General features: G+C 39.1%; 2 protein-coding genes across 15 annotated transcripts in view; both read left to right on the forward strand.

Annotated features, from left to right (window-relative positions):
- Positions 1-6,232, forward strand: part of SLC4A7 (solute carrier family 4 member 7) — a 161,301-nt gene extending 155,069 nt beyond the window's left edge. For all 8 annotated transcript variants that reach the window (XM_075125726.1, XM_075125724.1, XM_075125725.1 and 5 more), the window contains one exon: positions 1,605-6,232. In XM_075125726.1, the coding sequence (XP_074981827.1) occupies positions 1,605-1,686 (82 nt within the window). In that variant the 3' untranslated portion in view covers positions 1,687-6,232. The remainder of the gene's footprint in view (positions 1-1,604) is intronic.
- A 1,289-nt stretch (positions 6,233-7,521) lies between these two features.
- The window catches only part of NEK10 (NIMA related kinase 10), a 180,765-nt gene continuing 168,713 nt past the window's right edge, over positions 7,522-19,573 (forward strand). For all 7 annotated transcript variants that reach the window (XM_075125730.1, XM_075125735.1, XM_075125731.1 and 4 more), the window contains exons 1-3: positions 7,522-7,656; positions 17,673-17,784; positions 18,145-18,205. In XM_075125730.1, coding sequence (XP_074981831.1) covers positions 17,711-17,784; positions 18,145-18,205 — 135 coding nt within the window. In that variant the 5' untranslated portion in view covers positions 7,522-7,656; positions 17,673-17,710. The remainder of the gene's footprint in view (positions 7,657-17,672; positions 17,785-18,144; positions 18,206-19,573) is intronic.

The following is a 19,573-nucleotide window of genomic DNA, read 5'->3' on the forward strand; positions in this document are numbered from 1 at the left end:
AGATTGGAGGAGGTTGAGATGTACCTTGTATTGCTCATCAGTGACTCTTCCTTTCCAATTACCTGATATTTGGAACAGTATAGGTAGTAATCATGCCATCTTTTCCTGTTTCATCAAATCCTAGATTTCTCCTTTCCATTGAAAAGGGATAATTTTCCCATTGGGTAGTCTAAAGTTTAGAATATGTTTTTGGTAAATAAATGTTACAATCATCTGATCCCATTGCATCCTCCTTCCCCCCACCGGTGGATGCTGTTTGGACTCAACCGCTGGATCCCACACGCTCAAGGCTTGCTGGGTCTGATTAGAGATTAGGCATTGTCTGTCCCTTTGTCCCTGGGCACACTCTTGGGGTACAGATCCTTTGTCTAGCACCCCTCCTTAGAAATGGGACTTCACAATCCAACTGCATAGACATAGAAACTAGTGCCAGCCCTCCCAAGCTTACTAAGTAGGCTTGCATACTCTGAGTTCCATTGAAGCTGAGGACCATACAGTTTAACCCTTTACAGTTTCCTTCCTCATGCACAATGTGACAGTGAAAGCAAGTAACCCAGAGACTTTTCAAAGTAACTTCCAAACCAGTCACATTTCACTCACAGACCAAGCACAAGAGAGATACTGATTTAAGAAAAAATAAAAGTACCTGCATTCAAACCCCTGCCTCAGTTTCCTTACCACTCTGAGAGCCCTTTGGGCTTTGGTCAGTGTCTTCTAGGGAACCCAAGATCCTTCCTTTTCTTCCTGCACAGTTTGCCTTCTGGTTCTTGTTGATTATAAAAAGGCCATTGAAAAGACTTCTTTTATAAAGTTCTAGTTCCCCTTGCTAAATGACTGCTCTGAGCTGCTTGAAGTTCTTGTCATATAAAGAGTTGCTTAGTTATGACCCACCTGAGAAAGGACTACTTTGGGTGGCAGCCATCTCATTGTTCATGGGGTCTTTTATTTGAATAAAAGACAGTTCAGGTGAACAACTCCTGATTGTTCTCCTTTGCTAACCCTCCGCTAGGCACAAGCATTTCTCCAGACATCTGCTGGAATCCCAAAAGTTTAGGTACAGTACAGTTTTACAATCAAGATGGTGTTCACAAAATAAATGGAGCTTGCAGATTGATATAGATAAATGCAGACATATACTAATCCATCACAAAATGTCTGTGATATAAATGGAATTTATGACAAATGTTTTTCCCTCAACCCCCACACCTCCAAAAAACCAAAACACTTTTTCCATTTCCATATAATTAACAAAACTGAATTTCCCTGAAAATAATTATATGATGTAGATACTATTGTTTGGTACACATTTTACTGTTGATACATTTAAATGGCCAAAAACATCATTTTCTGATAGGGCATATCACAGTTCACAAGAATCTTACGGTCAGGGTTGGAATGCAAGAGCAGAATGGTATGCAAGATTTTACTTTTAGGTTTGCTGCCTTTTCAAACTAGTACTGTGTGTATGAGATTTTTATTATAAATGTATCCATCTATAAAAATCCCAAACTTTAGCATGCAAGCATCCAAAGTTTGAAGTGCTTGGCTTAATCTTTTTGTCAGTTTTTTTGGAGACCATAAACCTTTGTCTTTGCTTTCAACAGCCCTGAGAAACCAGAAAGTGTGAAAATAAGCATGGAAGATTCACCTGTAATGAAGTATGTGGATGCTGAAACATCATTATAGAACGAAATCAAGGGGAATTATATATGTGTGTGTTTGTATATGTATATATGACTGTAGGATATCAGACCATTGAATGGTGATTTCCATGTTTCTTTAAGAAGTATCACGTGGACTGCAGTTATTAGCACTGTAGATACTATACGTGTATAATGAGATGTTCATACAAGTAAGATGGGTGGTGATCACGCCTCAAATATTTATTTTATTGGAAATTTTATTTTCATTTTTTAAATAGGAAGATTGAAATGAATGCATATTCTTTTTAGTAATCAATATGTGCATAAATGTCAAATCAGCTTTTGCTGATAATTATTGGTCCACATTACTTAGTATGTTGTAATACGTCTCTGTTGTAACTTCTTCTGCTACAGAATTTTGTTTTCAGTGCAGGCAATTACATTTGAGATTTTTTGCAGGGAAAGCACAGATTGTCAGTTTCCATAGAACAAATGTTAATGTGCCATTACATAAACTGCATATATGACTTTTCTCCACTATATGATGATGATCTTTCTGGATTCTTTGATTCATATTTCATGGCATTGGCCTTTCAGCCATAAACTGATACGTGACGTAGTCCTTAAAATATATATAATGCTGTACCATCCCCTTGTAAAAAAAAATCTATTCTTCAAATCCTATTAGATTACTCAATAGCAATACGGGTCCTCTTTAAATGTAGTTTTAATCTCAAATCAGTATTTGATATTTCTGGAACCTCAATGTTTAAGTAATGTAAAATGGATCTCCAACAGAAATAATTTAGTATGTATTTGATTTGGTTGATAACTATTTATTAGAGCTCATTACATTATCGTCTTGAACTCTTAGAGAGATGTTTTCCTCTCCCTGTGCATGCATAACTTCTGTTGACTTTAATGGAAGACGCCACATTCTCAGGAGACTGGAGCCTTTCCAGCATCTCTTGTCCTCATCAGAATGTCTTTTTCTTGAATCAGGCTTAATTCTTTTTTTTAATGTATAAAGTATTTGACTAAGTTATCAGCAGTTGGTTAGAATTCTGAAATAGCTTTATGACCAGTATTTTATGGATTACAAATTACCTTGGGTTTTGTGTTTACAGTTATGATCCTTTCCATTGTAAAGGGCATATTTGGTAGCATATTAACCTTAATTTTTAAAAAAAGTTTTATTTATTTTAATTGGTATGAATCTTAATGCTGTGTAAAATAAATCTGAAAAAGTTAATATTTGTATACTAAAGTAAATTTGATTTATTGGGGCCCTTGGACATTTAGATATTTCACTGAGAATGCAGTTGTTGTGTTCCAAGTTATTGTACTGGTATCTCCAATCCCTGCAATGTTCAGTGTGAGCATTTGTATTTGAGGAAATGTTAAAATTTTATGTCAAGATCAAAATCTTGATCACTTACCTGTTTTCACTGTTGATGTTATTTGCCTTATTCTTTGGGTTTTTTGGTGTTACTTTATTTTCTCAAATGATTTATCTAAATTTTGAGCTGCTAACAGCATTTGTTAGGCTCCTAATAGTTTTAAGTACAAACTACATATATTAAAAATAGAGGGCACTATTTTCAAAAGCACTCACCTTTGGCTTAATTCTGCTGCTCCCTTTGAAGTTAATGAGAGTTTTATGCTTAAACTCTCATTAACTTCAAAGAGAGCAAAGTTAAGCCAAGGCAATGTTTTTGAAAGTACCACTCAACATGGAGTTGGGTGCTGTCAATTTGGGGTGAGGATCATTTTGCAATAAAACTAAAAACAGTAATTGGGTATGGTGGAAATATTGCTAGTGGCATTAAAGTTATATTAAAAAGTTAAACTTGACATACATTACCATCCCCTTTAATTGTAATCATGATATAGTAAAATGGTGCTGATGTGGTTAGGCTGAATTCCAGGGGAAAAAATAAGTTTTTTGACCCAAACAACAATACAAAGCAGTATGAGTAACGCTGTGGAAACTGACATCATAACAATGGCTGAAGTCTGAGCAAAATCAAATAAGGTCTGCACTATCAATTTGACTAATATTGAGTCAGACACAGTATAGGTATTGCTTCATTCCTGGGTGTTTGTATGGCCTGTTTCTTAGCCTGAAGATATGCTCCTTCAAGGAATATGTTTTTTCCTCTGGTTGAAATAAGATGTACACTAGAATTATGGCTGTCTCTCCCAAATACTCCTCAAACCTCACAAACAATGAAGTCCATGTCTGCAAGTCAACTCTTGACTGTTAAGTATCTTCTTTCTGATACAGTCAAGAAAGAGAATAAAAACTCCTCTGCCAGTGTATGTAGCATTATCCACAGTGCTTTTTTACTTACTGGTCATCCTTTAGCATTTTATTCTTCCATGTCCACAGCTGCACAACAATTTCCAAAGACCCAAAACCGACATCACAGATTTTGAGATTTTTTAACCCTTTAATGCCAGAGTTTAGGGTCTCATGACACTGAACATTTTGCATCTGGTTTCCATTGCCAAAGGGTTAATAAGTTTTGGCTACTTTACAGGAAGTGGGTATTTTTCTATTTAAAGTAAAAATTTGAAATCTTCTTAGAATCACAGTATTCCATGGATTCTGTTGAATAATGTAAATAATTAATCAGTGCCAGAATTACCATAACTTGCAAAGTTGTTTACATTTTGTTCCAATGTTCTTGGTTAATAATGTGTTTATATTCTCACTTCTTTTTAACCACTGGACATCAGAATCAGACCTGGTTTTACGTGCATAAAAACCCAGTGGTAACTTGTGTTTACGTAATTTACTGCTTATTTTTTACTTTGTATAAATGTTTCCTTCTCTGCATTAAAACAAAATCATGTATACGGTTAAAGTAAAATAGTGAACGACATAGTTTCCTGTACGTATATATATATAATTGTTCCCTTAATAGGTATAAATGAGCAGTGATAATTACTGTACACTGATTTACCTTGGGGTAAAACGTAAAATTAAGCCAATATTTTTCCATTCTAACAGAATAAAATAAAACAGCCCTGCACTTTTTTAGATGCCTTGTTTGCCGGGGATGGAGCTTAATGCTACTGTGTATCTGGCTGCAGAGCCACCTCAGGAAATTCCTTGTGATCCTTTTTAATTTATTTATAAAGATGTATGTTTACATAAATATAGGTCTTAATTTTGACCACTCAATTCAAATATCTCCTGAAAGGTCTCATTTACAAAGCAGTCATTTTTAAATATTAACTTTACAAAAACTCATTTTTAGTATTTTCTTATGTATTACAAGAAACACATTTCTAATTCTGTTTTAGACGTGCCCAAGTTAATTATACTTTCCTCTTTGTTTTAATGTATATGTTTTTTAAGTAAAAAATGCAAAATGTTCCAGTTTGCCAAGTTTATCGTTACAAAACTTGTAGGACGGAATTCAGAGCACTAGTATTTTTGGTTTTTTTTCAGCCAAACGTATTAACTATTTCTCTTACGTTTAATAAAACCTCTCCCAGTATCTTTCATTTCAAATGCATTTATCTGTGTAAACAGTAGTTTTCTAACATTTGCCCTTTGCAAAGGCAGATTCAAAGTGCTATCAAATATAATAAATAGGTATAATGTAACAGAGCCTGTAGCATTATAAAGGGTTATATATTGTACATAAATTCTGTAAATGCGTAAAGTAACTTAATTGGTTCATACTGTTTTAAATTCACAAACGTAGAATTTGTAAACCATTAACACCACATGTTGATTCTAATTTGCTTTTGTTTCATATGATTAGTAATTTAATGTTTTAAAATTACTCCTCTAAGTCCCATCCGTTATCTAGCATAGTACTAGTGTGTGAAGGGTGGCTTGTTTATATCAACAGTAATTTATTTTATAGAAAATAAATTTAAGACTAAAAGCACACAGTTTTGAGTCTATGAAAAAGTAGTGTTCAACATGCAAAACAAATTTGCCTAGTGATTTTAATTAAAAATGAATTTTATTTTGTAACTTTTTTAGTAAAATTGTCAACTATAGGAAAAACTTTTAGTTGGAATTGATATTAATCTAAAGACTTTTTCATATTGAATTTAGTACATATTGACACTTATTTGGAGTTCTTGGAGTAATGTGTCAGACATCCAGGGTTTTTCTAAATAATGACTTATTTATTGGTAAGAGACGACATGACATTTATAACCATGTTTTTCCCTTCTTTTGTTGATACGTGATTCACATTCTTTTTCTGTGTCTTCCAGTGTTCAGCACATTTAACTGAACAAAATTTTTAATTTTAGTATTCATTATATTTGGTCACTTGAGATGTAATTACATACAGTACAATTCCAGCTTTTTATGACTGCTTTTCTAAATAAAACAGTAATGCTTTTACTTTTCTAATAAAACCCAAAGCAAGTTAAACATTATTCCAAATGGAGAAACAATGTTTTAAGTTTATATAAAGTACACAAAATTCTCTGACGTCTCTAATGTAAAAGATCCAGCCTTTGTAATTTGTTTAATAGTGATTAGAAGAAAGTTATTTTTTGTAATGTTTCAAAAAGTTGGCAAAAGCAATAAAAATCTACTGAACTGAATTAAATGTGTTAATTTTTACTTCAGTGCAAATATACAAATGTCAAGTACAGGATTAATGGCACTGGTATAAAGCTATTCCAGTCTCTCTCTTGCTCTCTGGTAAGGGACAGACAACCTTGAAAAATCATGTATTGCATTTGCTAACATTTGCAGACTTTTATGATTTATGGGATGATGTGTGCTCTATTTGTCTACAAATGAAAGTTATTCTGGAATAGCTGTTCCTGAATAGCTATTATGGAATAACTCCATGTGTAGACAGGTGCTAAGTATCTGAGCAAATGATCTGTATTTGTTGTGCTGTAAATGTGACAGAATGATTTTGTAAGTATTAAATGTATCAATCAAAACTGGACTAGGTATGTTAAAAGGAAATAACCAAAATTTCCAACCAAATAACCAAAGACTATGGCTTCCAGGGAAGGCAAGTTTCTTCTGCTTTACAGTGTAGGTTAAATTTCAATACAGTTATTAAAAGCATGCCTCCACATACCACCAGCTTCCATTATAAAGACTTATTTTAATTTTAGCCTCTTTATGAGTTGGAAAACTGGTGTGGATTGAAAACCTATGTAGATGCTGAAGGGAAATAATGTTTCCTCAAGTTTTCTTTTGTTTGAGTTGCAGGTCCTGTACCTAATCATTTCAACTCAAGTTTTTTTTTTTTTAACATTTGTCTCATTTTTTACGATTTGTCTTAACTGCTTGAACTAACTGTATGGAAGTTTTAAAGACGGTAACGCCTGGTAGGCCCGGAGATGGCTGTATTTAAAGGCAATAAGTTGCAAGTAACAATAATTATTAGTGTTTTAGAGCGGACCCCTTTGGGGCACAGTCCCGCTCTGAGTGGGATTTTTGTGCCTTGGTTCAGCGGGAGCGGGTCAGAGCGCTTCCAGAGCTGCGGGGAGCCGAGTGTCGGAGAGGGCGAGGGGCTGTGGTGGGAAGGGGACGCAGCCCTTGCTGCTCCCAACACCCTGCAGTCCCAGTGCAGGCCGCCCCCGCAGCGCTGAGGCGGCCGGAGCAGACGGGGCTGCCTCCCTCCCCTTTCCGAGCTCCCCCAGTGGCAGGGCCGCTTCGCTCCTGGGCCCCACCTGGGGGAAGCCGCTGCCCCGTCTGGTTGGGGGAGACCTTGATCCCCCTGCTTGGAGGCCCTGGCCCCAATACAGTCACAACAGTTGTGACCATGGCAACAGCGGCGGCGTTTAGCCGTCTCTATGGTGCCCGCACCTTGTAGCATGGAGGACAGCGATTGGCCGGGGAACTCGGCGTCCCTGAAGGACGAGTGATCTGATTGGCTGTGAGGCTGTCAGTTGATCAAAAACAAATTCGGGGGCTGCGGCGAGAAGAGCGGGGCCTGGGGAGCGCCGGAGCGTAGCGAACAGGGGCTTCCCCAAGGGCTAGACCCTCGCCACCTCCCGCCGCCGCGCAGTGAGTAGGCGGGAGCCCACTGCCAGGTTGGGTAGGGTGAGGGGCTCCGGGGCCGGCCTCAGAGCGGAGCGGGCTCCCCTCCCCCGAGAGAGGTCGGGAAATAACTCGCCGGCGAGAGGCCGGGCAAAGCGGCCGCCGCTGGCAGCGGGGCTGACCCGGGGTGCGGGTCTGCAGGAACCGGTGTGTCTTGGATCGCAGGGAAGGTGGCGGGTCCCAAAACAGGGAGGTTGCTGCCCCTGTCCCTGCTATTTGCGAGTCCTGGGACGGGGATCGAGGCCCCCTGAAATTGGGCTGGGGGAAGAGCCATCAGACCCAGTCCACAACTGAACACCGGGGGCAGCCTATGAAACGACAGGGACGGCGGTGAGATCAAAGGAAAATCAGGGATCCGGAGGGGACACCCAGCAGAGAACCCCTGACAGCATCAGCTGCTTCTCCCAGGTCTCTGAGATGTCAGACGTCTGCCCAGAGGTCTGGTAGGATAAGGGATGCCCCTGTCCCCGCTGATGGGGGAGGGGGCACCCGAGGGATTCCCTTCAGTTCTGAGCCCCACCTCACCAGAAATGTATTAACAAGTTTGGAGGAATGAGAGGGACTTGGAGAGTTTAAGGTTAAATACACAGTTTCTGTATAGCATTTCAAACTGGGTTCGAAACGCTATACAGCAGGGGGGGGAAAGCAGCAGGGGAAAAAAAGCAATCTGATAACTTTTTGCAATTAACCCCTTGAGAATATGTACAAACTCAATCTGAACAGTCTAAAAAAGTAAAGTAACATCAGCAAACTCAAGGGAAGATATCTCCGAGGTGAGGCAGACCAGCTAATAGAAGATAACACTGCTAAAATAGAGATTCCATAATACTTTTACCTTCTAAACACAGTCTAGTTACGTAGTTCTGCCCCCATGCGACCCCAAATCCCCGTTGTGGAAATTGAAAAGGGACCAAATCATTGATGCTTTAATTTACCATCATAATTTCCAAAACCTGCCAGTCACCAACAGCATTCCCCAAAAGGTCTGTCTAATAGTTAAAGCACAGAAAATGGACTTAAGAGAGTTGGATTGTTATCCCTTCTCTGTCACAGACTTGCTCTATAACTTTCTTCAACCACTTAACCTCTTTGTATCTGTTGCCACATCTGTAAGCAGTGGTTTACCAGGATAGACTCAGGCAGGATCTGGGTCTTTAGCTGGATAAATGTGCACATAAACCCCCAGTGCTTGGATTGAATTATTTGTATGGAGGGACACTGTCAGAGAATGTTGGATTCCACCGTAGGAACTGGGGAGATTGCTTTGGAAGAGCAGAGAATCAGCAGTGCCATGAGCATATTGATTTGTTATGGGAAATCTAGGCCTGTTTAGGCTTAGTCCTTAGCTGGATTTAAAATTAAAAAGGTTATAGAGCAGTTTTTAAACTAAGGGCCGGGGGAAAGCCAACAGGTGCGGAGGAGCATGTGGTTTGGACAGAGGCATCCCATAGGGAAGGATCTATTAATGGAGATTCTCTATGTCCCTGTTAGGAGGAGAGAGTGGAAGATGATAAAATACAGGTAGGATCTGATGAGAAACAGTCAAATGAAAAAAGTCCCATTCAGTTCCATCATGTAATGGCAGACAGCTAAAAAGTGACAAGTTTTTAAAGTGCTTATATACAAATGCTAAAGTCTAAATAATAAGATGGGTGACCTAGAGTGCCTCATATTAAATGAGAATATTGATACAATAGGCATCACAGAAACTTGGTGGAATGAGGATAATCAATGGGACACAGTAATACCAGGGTACAAAATATATCAGAAGGACAGAACAGGTTGTGCTGGTGGGGGAGTGCCACTATATGTGAAAGAAAGAGTAGAATCAAATGAAGTAAAAATCTTAAATGAACCAAAGCGTACCATAGAATCTCTATGGATAGTAATTCTATGCTCTAATAATAAGAATATAGCAGTAGGGATATATTACCGACCAACTGACCAGGATGGCGATAGTGACTCTGCAATGCTCAGGAGATTACAGAGGCTATTAAAATAAAAAACTCATAATAATGGGGGATTTCAACTATCCCCATACTGACTGGGTACATGTCACCTCAGAACGGGATGCAGAGATAGTTTCTTGACATCTTAAATGACTGCTTCTTGGAGCAGCTAGTCCTGAAACCCACCAGAGGAGAGGCAATTCTTGATTTAGTCCTAAGTGGAGCACAGAATCTGGACCGCTTGGTAATAGTGACTATAATATAATTAAATTTAACATCCCTGTGGTGGGGAAAACATCACAGCAGACCAACATGGTAGCATTTAATTTCAGAAAATGGAACTACACAAAAATGAGGAATTCATTTAAACAGAAATTAAATGGCACAGCGCAAAAAGTGAAATCCCTGCAAGCTGCATGGAAACTTCTTAAAGGCACCATAATAGAGGCTTAACTTAAATGTATACCCCAAATTAAAAAACGTAGTAAGAGAACCAAAAAGGTACCACTGTGGCTAAACAACAAAGTAAAAAAAGCAGTGAGAGACAAAAAGGCAGCCTTTAAAACGTGGAAGTTAAATCCTAGTGAGGAAAATAGAAAGGAGCATAAACTCTGGCAAATGAAGTGTAAAAAGTGTAAAAATTGGAAGGCCAAAAAAGAATTTGAAGAACAGCTAGCCAAAGACTTAAAAAAGTAATAGCAAAAACATTTTTAAGTACATCAGAAGCAGGAAGCCTGCTAAACAACCAGTGGGGCCACTGAACGATCAAGATGCTAAAGGAGCTTTCAAGGATGATAAGGCCATTGCGCAGAAACTAAAAGAATTCTTTGTATCGGTCTTCACTACTGAGGATGTGAGGGAGATTCCCCAACCCGAGCCATTCTTTTTAGGTGACAAATCTGAGCAACTGTCCCAGATTGAGGTGTCATTAGAGGAGGTTTTGGAACAAATTGATAAGCTAAACAGTAATAAGTCACCAGGTTCAGATGATATTCACCCAAGAGTTCTGAAGGAACTTAAATGTTAAATTACAGAACTACTAACTCTAGTGTGTAACCTATAATTTAAATCAGCTTCTGTACCAATGACTGGAGGATAGCTAATGTGATGCCAATTTTTTAAAAGAGCTCCAGAGGTGATCCCAGGAATTACAGGCCAGTAAACCTGATTTCAGTACCAGGCAAACGGGTTGAAACTATAGTAAAGAACAGAATTGTCAGACACATAGATGAACGTAATTTGTTGGGGAAGAGTCAACATGGTTTTTATAAAGGGAAATCATGCCTCACAATCTACTAGAATTCTTTGAGGGGTCAACAAGAATGTGGACAAGGGGGATCGAGTGCAGTGTACTTAGATTTTCAGAAATCCTTTAACAAGGTCCCTCACCAAAGGCTCTTAAGCAAAGTAAGCTGTCATGGGATAAGAGGGAAGGTCCTCTCATGGATTGGTAACTATTTAAAAGATAGGAAACAAAGGGTAGGAATAAATGGTCAGTTTTCAGAATGGAGAGAGGTATATAGTGGTGTCCCCCCCAGGGGTTTGAAATGGGACCAGTCCTATTCAACATATTCATAAATGATCTGGAAAAAGGGGTAAACAGTGAGGTGGCAAAATTTGCAGATGATACAAAACTACTCAAGATTGTTAAGTCCCAGGCAGACTGTGAAGAGTTACAAAAGGATCTCTCAAAACTGGGTGACCAGGCAACAAAATGGAAGATGAAATTCAGTGTTGATAAATGCAAAGTAATGTACATTGGAAAACATAATCCCAACTATACATATAAAGTGATGGGGTCTAAATTGGCTGTTACCACTCAAGAAAGAGATCTTGGAGTCATTGTGGATAGTTATCTGAAAACATCCACTCAATGTGCAGCGGCAGTCAAAAACAGAATGTTGGGAATCATTAAGAAAGGGTTTCAGAGTAACAAATAACAGCCGTGTTAGTCTGTATTCGCAAAAAGAACAGGAGTACTTGTGGCACTTTAGAGACTAACCAATTTATCTGAGCATAAGCTTTCGTGAGCTACAGCTCACTTCATCGGATGCATCTGAAAGCTTATGCTTATGCTCAAATAAATTGGTTAGTCTCTAAGGTGCCACAAGTACTCCTTTTCTTTTTATTAAGAAAGGGATAGATAATAAGACAGAAAATATCATATTGCCTCTATACAAATCCGCAGGACGCCCACATCTTGAATACTGCATGCAGATGTGGTTGCCCCATCTCAAAAAAGATATATTGGAACTGGAAAGGGTTCAGAAAAGGGCAACAAAAATTATTAGAGGTATGGAATGGCTTCTGTATGAGGAGAGATTAATAAGACTGAAACTTTTCAGCTTGGAAAAGAGACAACTAAGGGGAGATACGATTGAATTCTATAAAACCATGACTGGTGCAGAGAAAGTAAATAAGGAAGTGTTATTTACTCTTTCTCATAACACAAGAACTGGGGGTCACCAAATGAAATTAATGGCAGCAGGTTTAAAACAAACAAAAGGAAGTCTTTTTTTTCACACAACGCACAGTCAACCTGTGGAGCTTTTTGCCAGAGGATGTTGTGAAGGCCAAGTCTATAACAGGGTTCAAAAAAGAACTATATAAGTCCAGGGAGGATACATCCATCAATGGCTATTGGCAAGGATGGTGTCCCTAGCCTTTGTTTGCCAGAAGCTGGGAATGGGTGACAGGGGATGGATCACTTGATTACCTGTTCTGTTCGTTCCCTGCTGGGGCACCTGACGTTGGCCAGTGTTAGAAGACAGGATACTGGGCTAGATGGACGTTTAGTCTGACCCACTAGGGCTGCTCTTATGTTCTTATGTTAATATTTCCATATCTCATAGGAGTGTTGTGAGACTTCAGCAATGTTTGTAAAACACTTTGGAGACTTCTGACCAAAGAAGTGCTAAGTGTTGTTTATTAGTATCAGGTTTGCTCTAATATACAATATCAAAACAACTCTAAATAAATGATTAATCCAAATTAAATATTAATACAATTATACCTGCTGATCTGTAAAAATACTTGACGTAGATGAATGTGAAGACTTCTAGATTGATACAGTTTGCAAAACTCATTGAAAATAGATGAGTTGCTCTTGAAGAATGCCTAAATGTATACATGAGCTTGGAATCTTTTGGCAAACATTGTCCACAGGGCCCACAGTTTAACTTCCTTTCTCTGGGTATTATAGAAGAAGTGGCCCCAACCATTCTAACTGGAAAAGAAGCAGAGAGCTCAGAGTGCAGAGCAGTATCTTTGATACTTCCCATGTCAGGGTTCATCCTTTTTTTCTAACCTTTGGGCATTATATTGGTATATAGCTAGTTTGTCACTTTTTAAAAAAAGTATATTGATTGCTATACATTTAAAATGCCAACCATACCATCACTTTGTCTTTTTGTTTGCATTTAATAACTAATTCAAAGTTAAGGTTCTTTTGTTTACTAGCTTGTCACTGTGATAATTCATATTGTCAAAGCTCTGTGATGCCTACCCCGTGGTGCATGCCATCTGTTAATATAAAAGGAAAATATGTACATGTATCAAGTTTTCAAGGAAGAAAAATAAATCCTTTTGTGATCAATATTAGCTATAGGAGATGGCAGAAAAAATAATCTGTCCTGTATATTTTGAAGTAGTGACTTACTGGCAGGCAGCCATGACCACAAAAGAAAAATAAAAGCAATGAAATAACAAAGGCAAATAAATAAGCGACTCTCAGGACTTTCTCAAATCAGCTGTTCAGTTCTCTTCTAATTTCTACTCCTTCCTGTCCTTGGGCCCAATCCTATAAAGTGCCGACAACCTCCTGATATACGCTGACCACGCTCATCTAGTAGGATTGGGCCTGTACATTTATTGCCAAGGTTCATATCTCTGTGAACTGGGCAGAAAGCTTGACTTTTATTCAGAGCTCAATTGGGCATTCCCTTAATGAGATCTACCTTTTTTGTAGTCCCTGACTTTCTGACACTCTCAATTTAAAAATTTGTATGTTGCAGTGAACACATTGCTATACGTATGTTACTAAAAAACATCTTGGATTCTCTTTCCAGAACCTCACCCACCTCCTCCTGTAATAGACCTATAACTTCTGACTGAATTACTGAAGTCCTCATACCATGATTTAAAGACTGAAAGTTACAGAGAATCTGCCGTTTACTCTAGTTTAAACCAGCAAGTGACCTGTGCCCCATGGTGCAGAGGAAAGCGACCTCTCCTCCATGGTCTCTGCCAATCTGACCTGGGGGAAAATTCTTTCCCAACCCAAAATATGGTGATCAGTTAGACCCTTGAACATGTTGCAAAACTCACCAGCCAGACAGCTGGGAAATAATTCTCTGTAGTAACTCAGAGCCCTCCCTATCTAGCGCCCCATCTCCATCCATTGGGGATATTTGCTACTAGTAGTCGAAGATGGGCCATATGCCATTGTAGGCAATCTCAGCATACCACCCTCTCTATAAACTTATAAAGCTCAGTCTTGAAGCCAGTTAGATTTTTTTGCCCCCACTAGTCCTCTTGGAAGACTGTTCTAGGACTTCACTCCTCCGATGGTAAGAAACATTCATTTAATTTCAAGCCTAAACTTGTTGATGGCCAGTTTATATCCATTTATTCTTGTGGTAACATTGGCACATAACTTAAATAATTATTCTCCTTCCCTGGTATTTATCCCTTTGATTTATGTCTAGAGAGCAGTCATATCTTCTCTCAGCCTTCTTTTTGTCAGGCTAAACAAGCCAAGCTCCTTGTGTCTCCTCTCATAAGGTTTACCTCATCCTAGTAGCCATTCTCTGCATCTGTTCCAGTTTGAATTAATCTTTCTTAAGTTTCTGGGAGACCAGAACTGCACACACTATTCCAGATGAGGTTTCAGCAGTGGCTTGCATAATGGCAATAACACTTCACAATCTCTACTGGAAATACCTCACCTGATGCATCCTAGGATTGCATTAGCCTTTTTCACGTCTGCATCTCATTGGTGGCTCATAGTCATCCTGTGATCAGCCAATACACCCAGGTCCTTTGCCTCCTCTGTCACTTCCAACTGTTTATAGCAGTTTGTAGCAAAAATTCTTGTTGATAGTCCCTAAGTGCATCACTTTGTACTATTAAATTTCATCCCATTTCATTAAAAATCCTTGCTATAGGGCTTGCAATTTCACGTTCCAGTTCCTTTAATATTTTTGGATGGGGATTATCCAGCCCCTCTCCCCCCAATTTGGTCCATTAAACTGTTTGAGTTTGACTTCCACCTCAGATGAGGTTATTTCTACTTCTTTAGCCTCATGTCCATTAGCCACCCTGCCACTACCCGTAAACTCCTCATTACCCTTATCAAAAACTGAGGCAAAGTATTCATTTAGGTGTTGGGCCATACCTAGATTATCTTTAATCTCTACCCCATCCTCAGTGCTTAGCGGTCCCACTTCTTCTTTCCTTGTTTTCTTTTTATTTATTTGGTTATGTCATAAATATAAAGGGAAGGGTAAACCCCTTTAAAATCCCTCCTTGCCAGAGAAAAAAATCCTCTCACCTGTAAAGGGTTAAGAAGCTAAAGGTAACCTCACTGGCACCTGACCAAAATGACCAATGAGGAGACAAGATACTTTCAAAAGCTGGGAGGAGGGAGAGAATCAAAGGGTCTGGTCTGTCTGTCTATATGCTGCTTTGCCGGGGATAGACCAGGAATGGAGTCTACTTACTAAAAGTTCTAAATCTAGCTAGGTATGCGTTAGATTATGATTTCTTTAAATGGCTGAGAAAAGAATTGTGCTGAATAGAATAACTATTTCTGTCTGTGTATCTTTTTATAACTTAAGGTTTTGCCTAGAGGGGTTCTCTATGTTTTGAATCTAATTACCCTGTAAGGTATCTACCATCCTGATGTTACAGGGGGGATTTCTTTACTTCTATTTACTTCTATCTCTATTAAAAGTCTTCTTGTAAGAAAACTGAATGCTTTTTCATTGTTCTCAGATCCAAGGATTTGGGTCTGTGGTCACCTATGCAAATTAGTGAGGCTTTTTATCCAACATTTCCCAGGAAAGGGGGGGTGCAAGTGTTGGGAGGATTGTTCATTGTTCTTAAGATCCAAGGATCTGGGTCTGTAGTCACCTAGGCAAATTGGTGAGGCTTTTTACCAAACCTTGTCCAGGAAGTGGGGTGCAAGGTTTTGGGAAGTATTTTGGGGGGAAAGACGTTTCCAAACAGCTCTTCCCCAGTAACCAGTATTTGTTTGGTGGTGGTAGCAGCCAATCCAAGGACAAAGGGTGGAATATTTTGTACTTTGGGGAAGTTTTGACCTAAGCTGGTAAAGATAAGCTTAGGAGGTTTTTCATGCAGGTCCCCACATTTGTACCCTATCGTTCAGAGTGGGGAAGGAACCTTGACAGGTTATATAATCTTTTACTGTTGTTCTTAATTTCCTTTGCAAGGTCCAACTTTGCTTTGCTTTTGGCAGTTCTCACTTTTCCTCTGCACTTTCTGACTTCCAAGAGGTAGCTTTCCTTGCTGATTCTTCCAATCTTCAGTTCCTTGTAGGCTTTCTGCTTTCTCTTAATAACCTGTTTGAGATGTATGTTTGTCCACTTTGGCCTGCAACCCTTCACTGAGAATTGTTTCCCCTTGTTTGAGATCCAAGCTTCAGATAGCTTCTGCAACTTTGCCTAAAAATAGTTCTAAGCCTCCTCCACATTCGGACGCTTGAGTTCTTCAGTCCAATCCATTACCTTTGCTAATTCCCTTAAGTTTTTAAAGACTGTGCTTTTGAAATCAAGGACCCTTGTTGCAGACCTGTTTTTGTTTCCTTCCATTTAGTTTAACCTGGATTAATTCATTATTACTCCAAGATAATGTACATGCGCAGCTTCCACATCGAGTCATTTTCATTGTTTCTTCCATTCTTGGGCCACTACCACTGCTGCCTCTGAAGCTGTCATAGCCTCCCTCTCATTTGTAAGGTTTTCGTATCACCCATAAAGGCTAAAAGTGAGGGTGAAATCCTGGTCCCAATGGGAGTTTCGCCATTGACTTCAGTTGGGCCAGGATTTCACCCCTAGATTTTTTTTTGAGAGAGAGTTTAGAGAGTTTAGGTATCTGTAGAAACTGATGGCACTAGCTTTGGAAAACTTCCTACTCTCGTTGGCAAGTTGATATTTTTTCTAGTCTTGACTATGTCATTATGGCATAGCACAGTGGTTTCCAAACTGTTAGTAAGGCCAGCGACCAACAGCATTTTGTCTTTTTTTTGTGACCCATCATTACATATACACACCCCCAGCCCCACAACCCTAATCCCGGCCCAGTGGGAGGGGCGGTGGCCCAGTGAAGGGGGTTGGAGAATGAGCTCATCCTGCAGCAGTGAGTGCTGTCCTGTGGGGCTGGTCTTGGCTCCCTTTTCCAGGAGTTGCAACCTGGCTCATGGGGTCACAGCACCACTCAGGTTTGGCCCAACCACCCTATCATCATGCGGAGGAGCAGCCAATCTAACCTGCAGTGGTGCTGCAACCCTGAGTTCCTGGTCGTAATACCTGGAGTTGGAGAGCCAATCCCAATCCCGCAGGACAGGCGCCACCACTGTAGGGTGAGCTTGGTTTCCAACTGCCTTCATCTACCTCCCCCAGCATCACTTAGCATAGCAGGGTCCACAACGGGGAGGGGGGCCTCCTGGCACTACCATAATGTAAACAGCCAAATCCACAGCAAGAAATAATAATATGCTGGAGGAGGGAACAAGCCAGTAAAAATGGATGGTGGTAGCAAGTTACTTGGGATCCCTCTTCGTCCTCTCTATCCTCTTCCCAAAAAACAGGTGTTTAAGAGCCAGGACTTACTTATCTTGTCTTTTATGTCCTGTATTTTAAGGGATGTCCTCTGTTTAAAACCTAGTGTCTCAGGTTGGGCATACAGTGCATCTATTCTTTTTCACACCTTGGTTTCTCAAGTTGGTTCTACTGTGTGCTATTACTTGCTGCCATTATAGCACAATCATATTCTGTCGTTCACTTTATTTTTAAGGGAATGAGATGTTAATTCTGCAGTATTGATGTTTTACAATGCCTGATCAAGACAAAAAGGTGAAGAGCACAGAAAAAGGAACCGATAAAAAACCTCAAGGGATCACTGCAAGGTATAGTATCTGATAATGGTTTAGTTTGTTTGAACCTCAACAGTGACTTTCTGGAATTTGTACCATTTGCCAAAGTTAAATGCTTTATACACATGGCAACTGTTACTCTGGTCAGAGAGTTTATTTAGACCTTTGGTGATTTCAGGCCTTCTGGAGAAACAAATCAATGGTTATGAAACTTCTGTATGCAAAAATAAAACAATAGACTACTAAGGCAATGCCAGAGAATTGCCTTTTCTCTCACCAATGTTGATCACACAAATTGACCTTGTTTATGTTGAGCAGACTACTTGTTGACATGGTTATAAATAACTTTGTCTAATGAGTTATTAATAGATACATTATTATGTTTTATCCTAGGGATTACTCTGATCTTAAAAGACTTCAGTCTCTTTTAAATGTCCAGTCAAGCAAACAGCAGGTATTTTTAGTAGTCATTATTCAACATGCTGAACAGTTGTATGATCATGCAAAATAATAATTGTGGTAGTCAGTGTGAATTTTGTGCATTGTCAGAAATAGTCAAAGAAGTTTTAGTGAGCTCATGTGCAGTTCAATTCACTAGAAACTTTTTTTTTTGGCAATAGCAGAGTTTTTCTCTAGGAAAAATCCCATTTACACAGTGTAAAGGAATTAAATCAATCAGCTTTTTATGCTGGTATGTCATATTCATTTTTTTAAATAACAGCAAAATGATCTTCATTTGGTTTGCTGTGTCAACATATCTAGCAGAGTTTATGCTGTCACAGTTATTTATAGTTAAACAGTTTACCAGCTTTGTCTTTTTCCACACCCTTTGATAATGTCATGAGGAAGTAGTCTCCATTTTCAGCAAGAGGCAGGTTAATTATAACATGATGAAAGGAAGTGAAGGATGCAAAACCACAAGTAAGCAATTCCATCATGTATAAATAGTGTTTAGAGAATGAAAACTTGAGGTTAAAACTGTGTCAAGAAAATTGATTACACTGGTAGTTATTTGCTTATAAGTTTTCTAGTGTTTGTAGCAAAGTCTTCTTTCCCCCCACTCCCTGTTGGGACTTCTCTCTACCGTTTGAAAAATTATATATATATTTTTAAATTGGGAAAATCATGTTAATCCCTACTTCAAGTGAATCCACATAATTGTGGGTGTTACTCTGTGGTATAGCTGGATGGCCCATTTCTCTTGTTCTACATTCTATTCAACATGATTTTCATGGGATTGACTGCTGTGACATGGCTGAAAGTACTGACATTTTGGAGGCAGTGCTGAGAAATCCATCCAAAGCGCAATGTAGCTAGATATGTAACATAGCAAGGAGCATCCTTACTGCTTGTAAATCCATTGCCAATGCTGTACAAAGGTATGGAGAATTGATCCAGAGAATTCTTTGTAACATACAGGGCTATGTATTTGCTTTACTGAGGCTGAAGTTTGCAAGCTATGAGGCAGCTAGCTGTATCTCTCAGATTTCTAAAATGTGAAAAATTACTCTCCAGGATACTATCACAATGGATAGCAGTGGTTGGAGGGAGTGTTGTGTGTGGATGCACTGCACCTGTTTACACAAATCAAGCTAGTAGGTGTAGACATCCTTACAGTAACTAAGTGTGGTAGAAAGAAAAGGAGTACTAGTGGCACCTTAAAGCCTAACCAATTTATTTGAGCATAAGCTTTCGTGAGCTACAGCTCACTTCATCAGATGCATTCAGTGGAAAATACAGTGAGGAGATTTATATACACACAGAACATGAAAAAATGGGTGTTATCATACACACTGTAAGGAGAGTGATCACTTAAGATGAG

The sequence above is a fragment of the Caretta caretta genome, chromosome 2, assembly GCF_965140235.1.
Source record: "Caretta caretta isolate rCarCar2 chromosome 2, rCarCar1.hap1, whole genome shotgun sequence".
In the NCBI taxonomy this organism is placed as follows: domain Eukaryota; kingdom Metazoa; phylum Chordata; order Testudines; family Cheloniidae; genus Caretta; species Caretta caretta.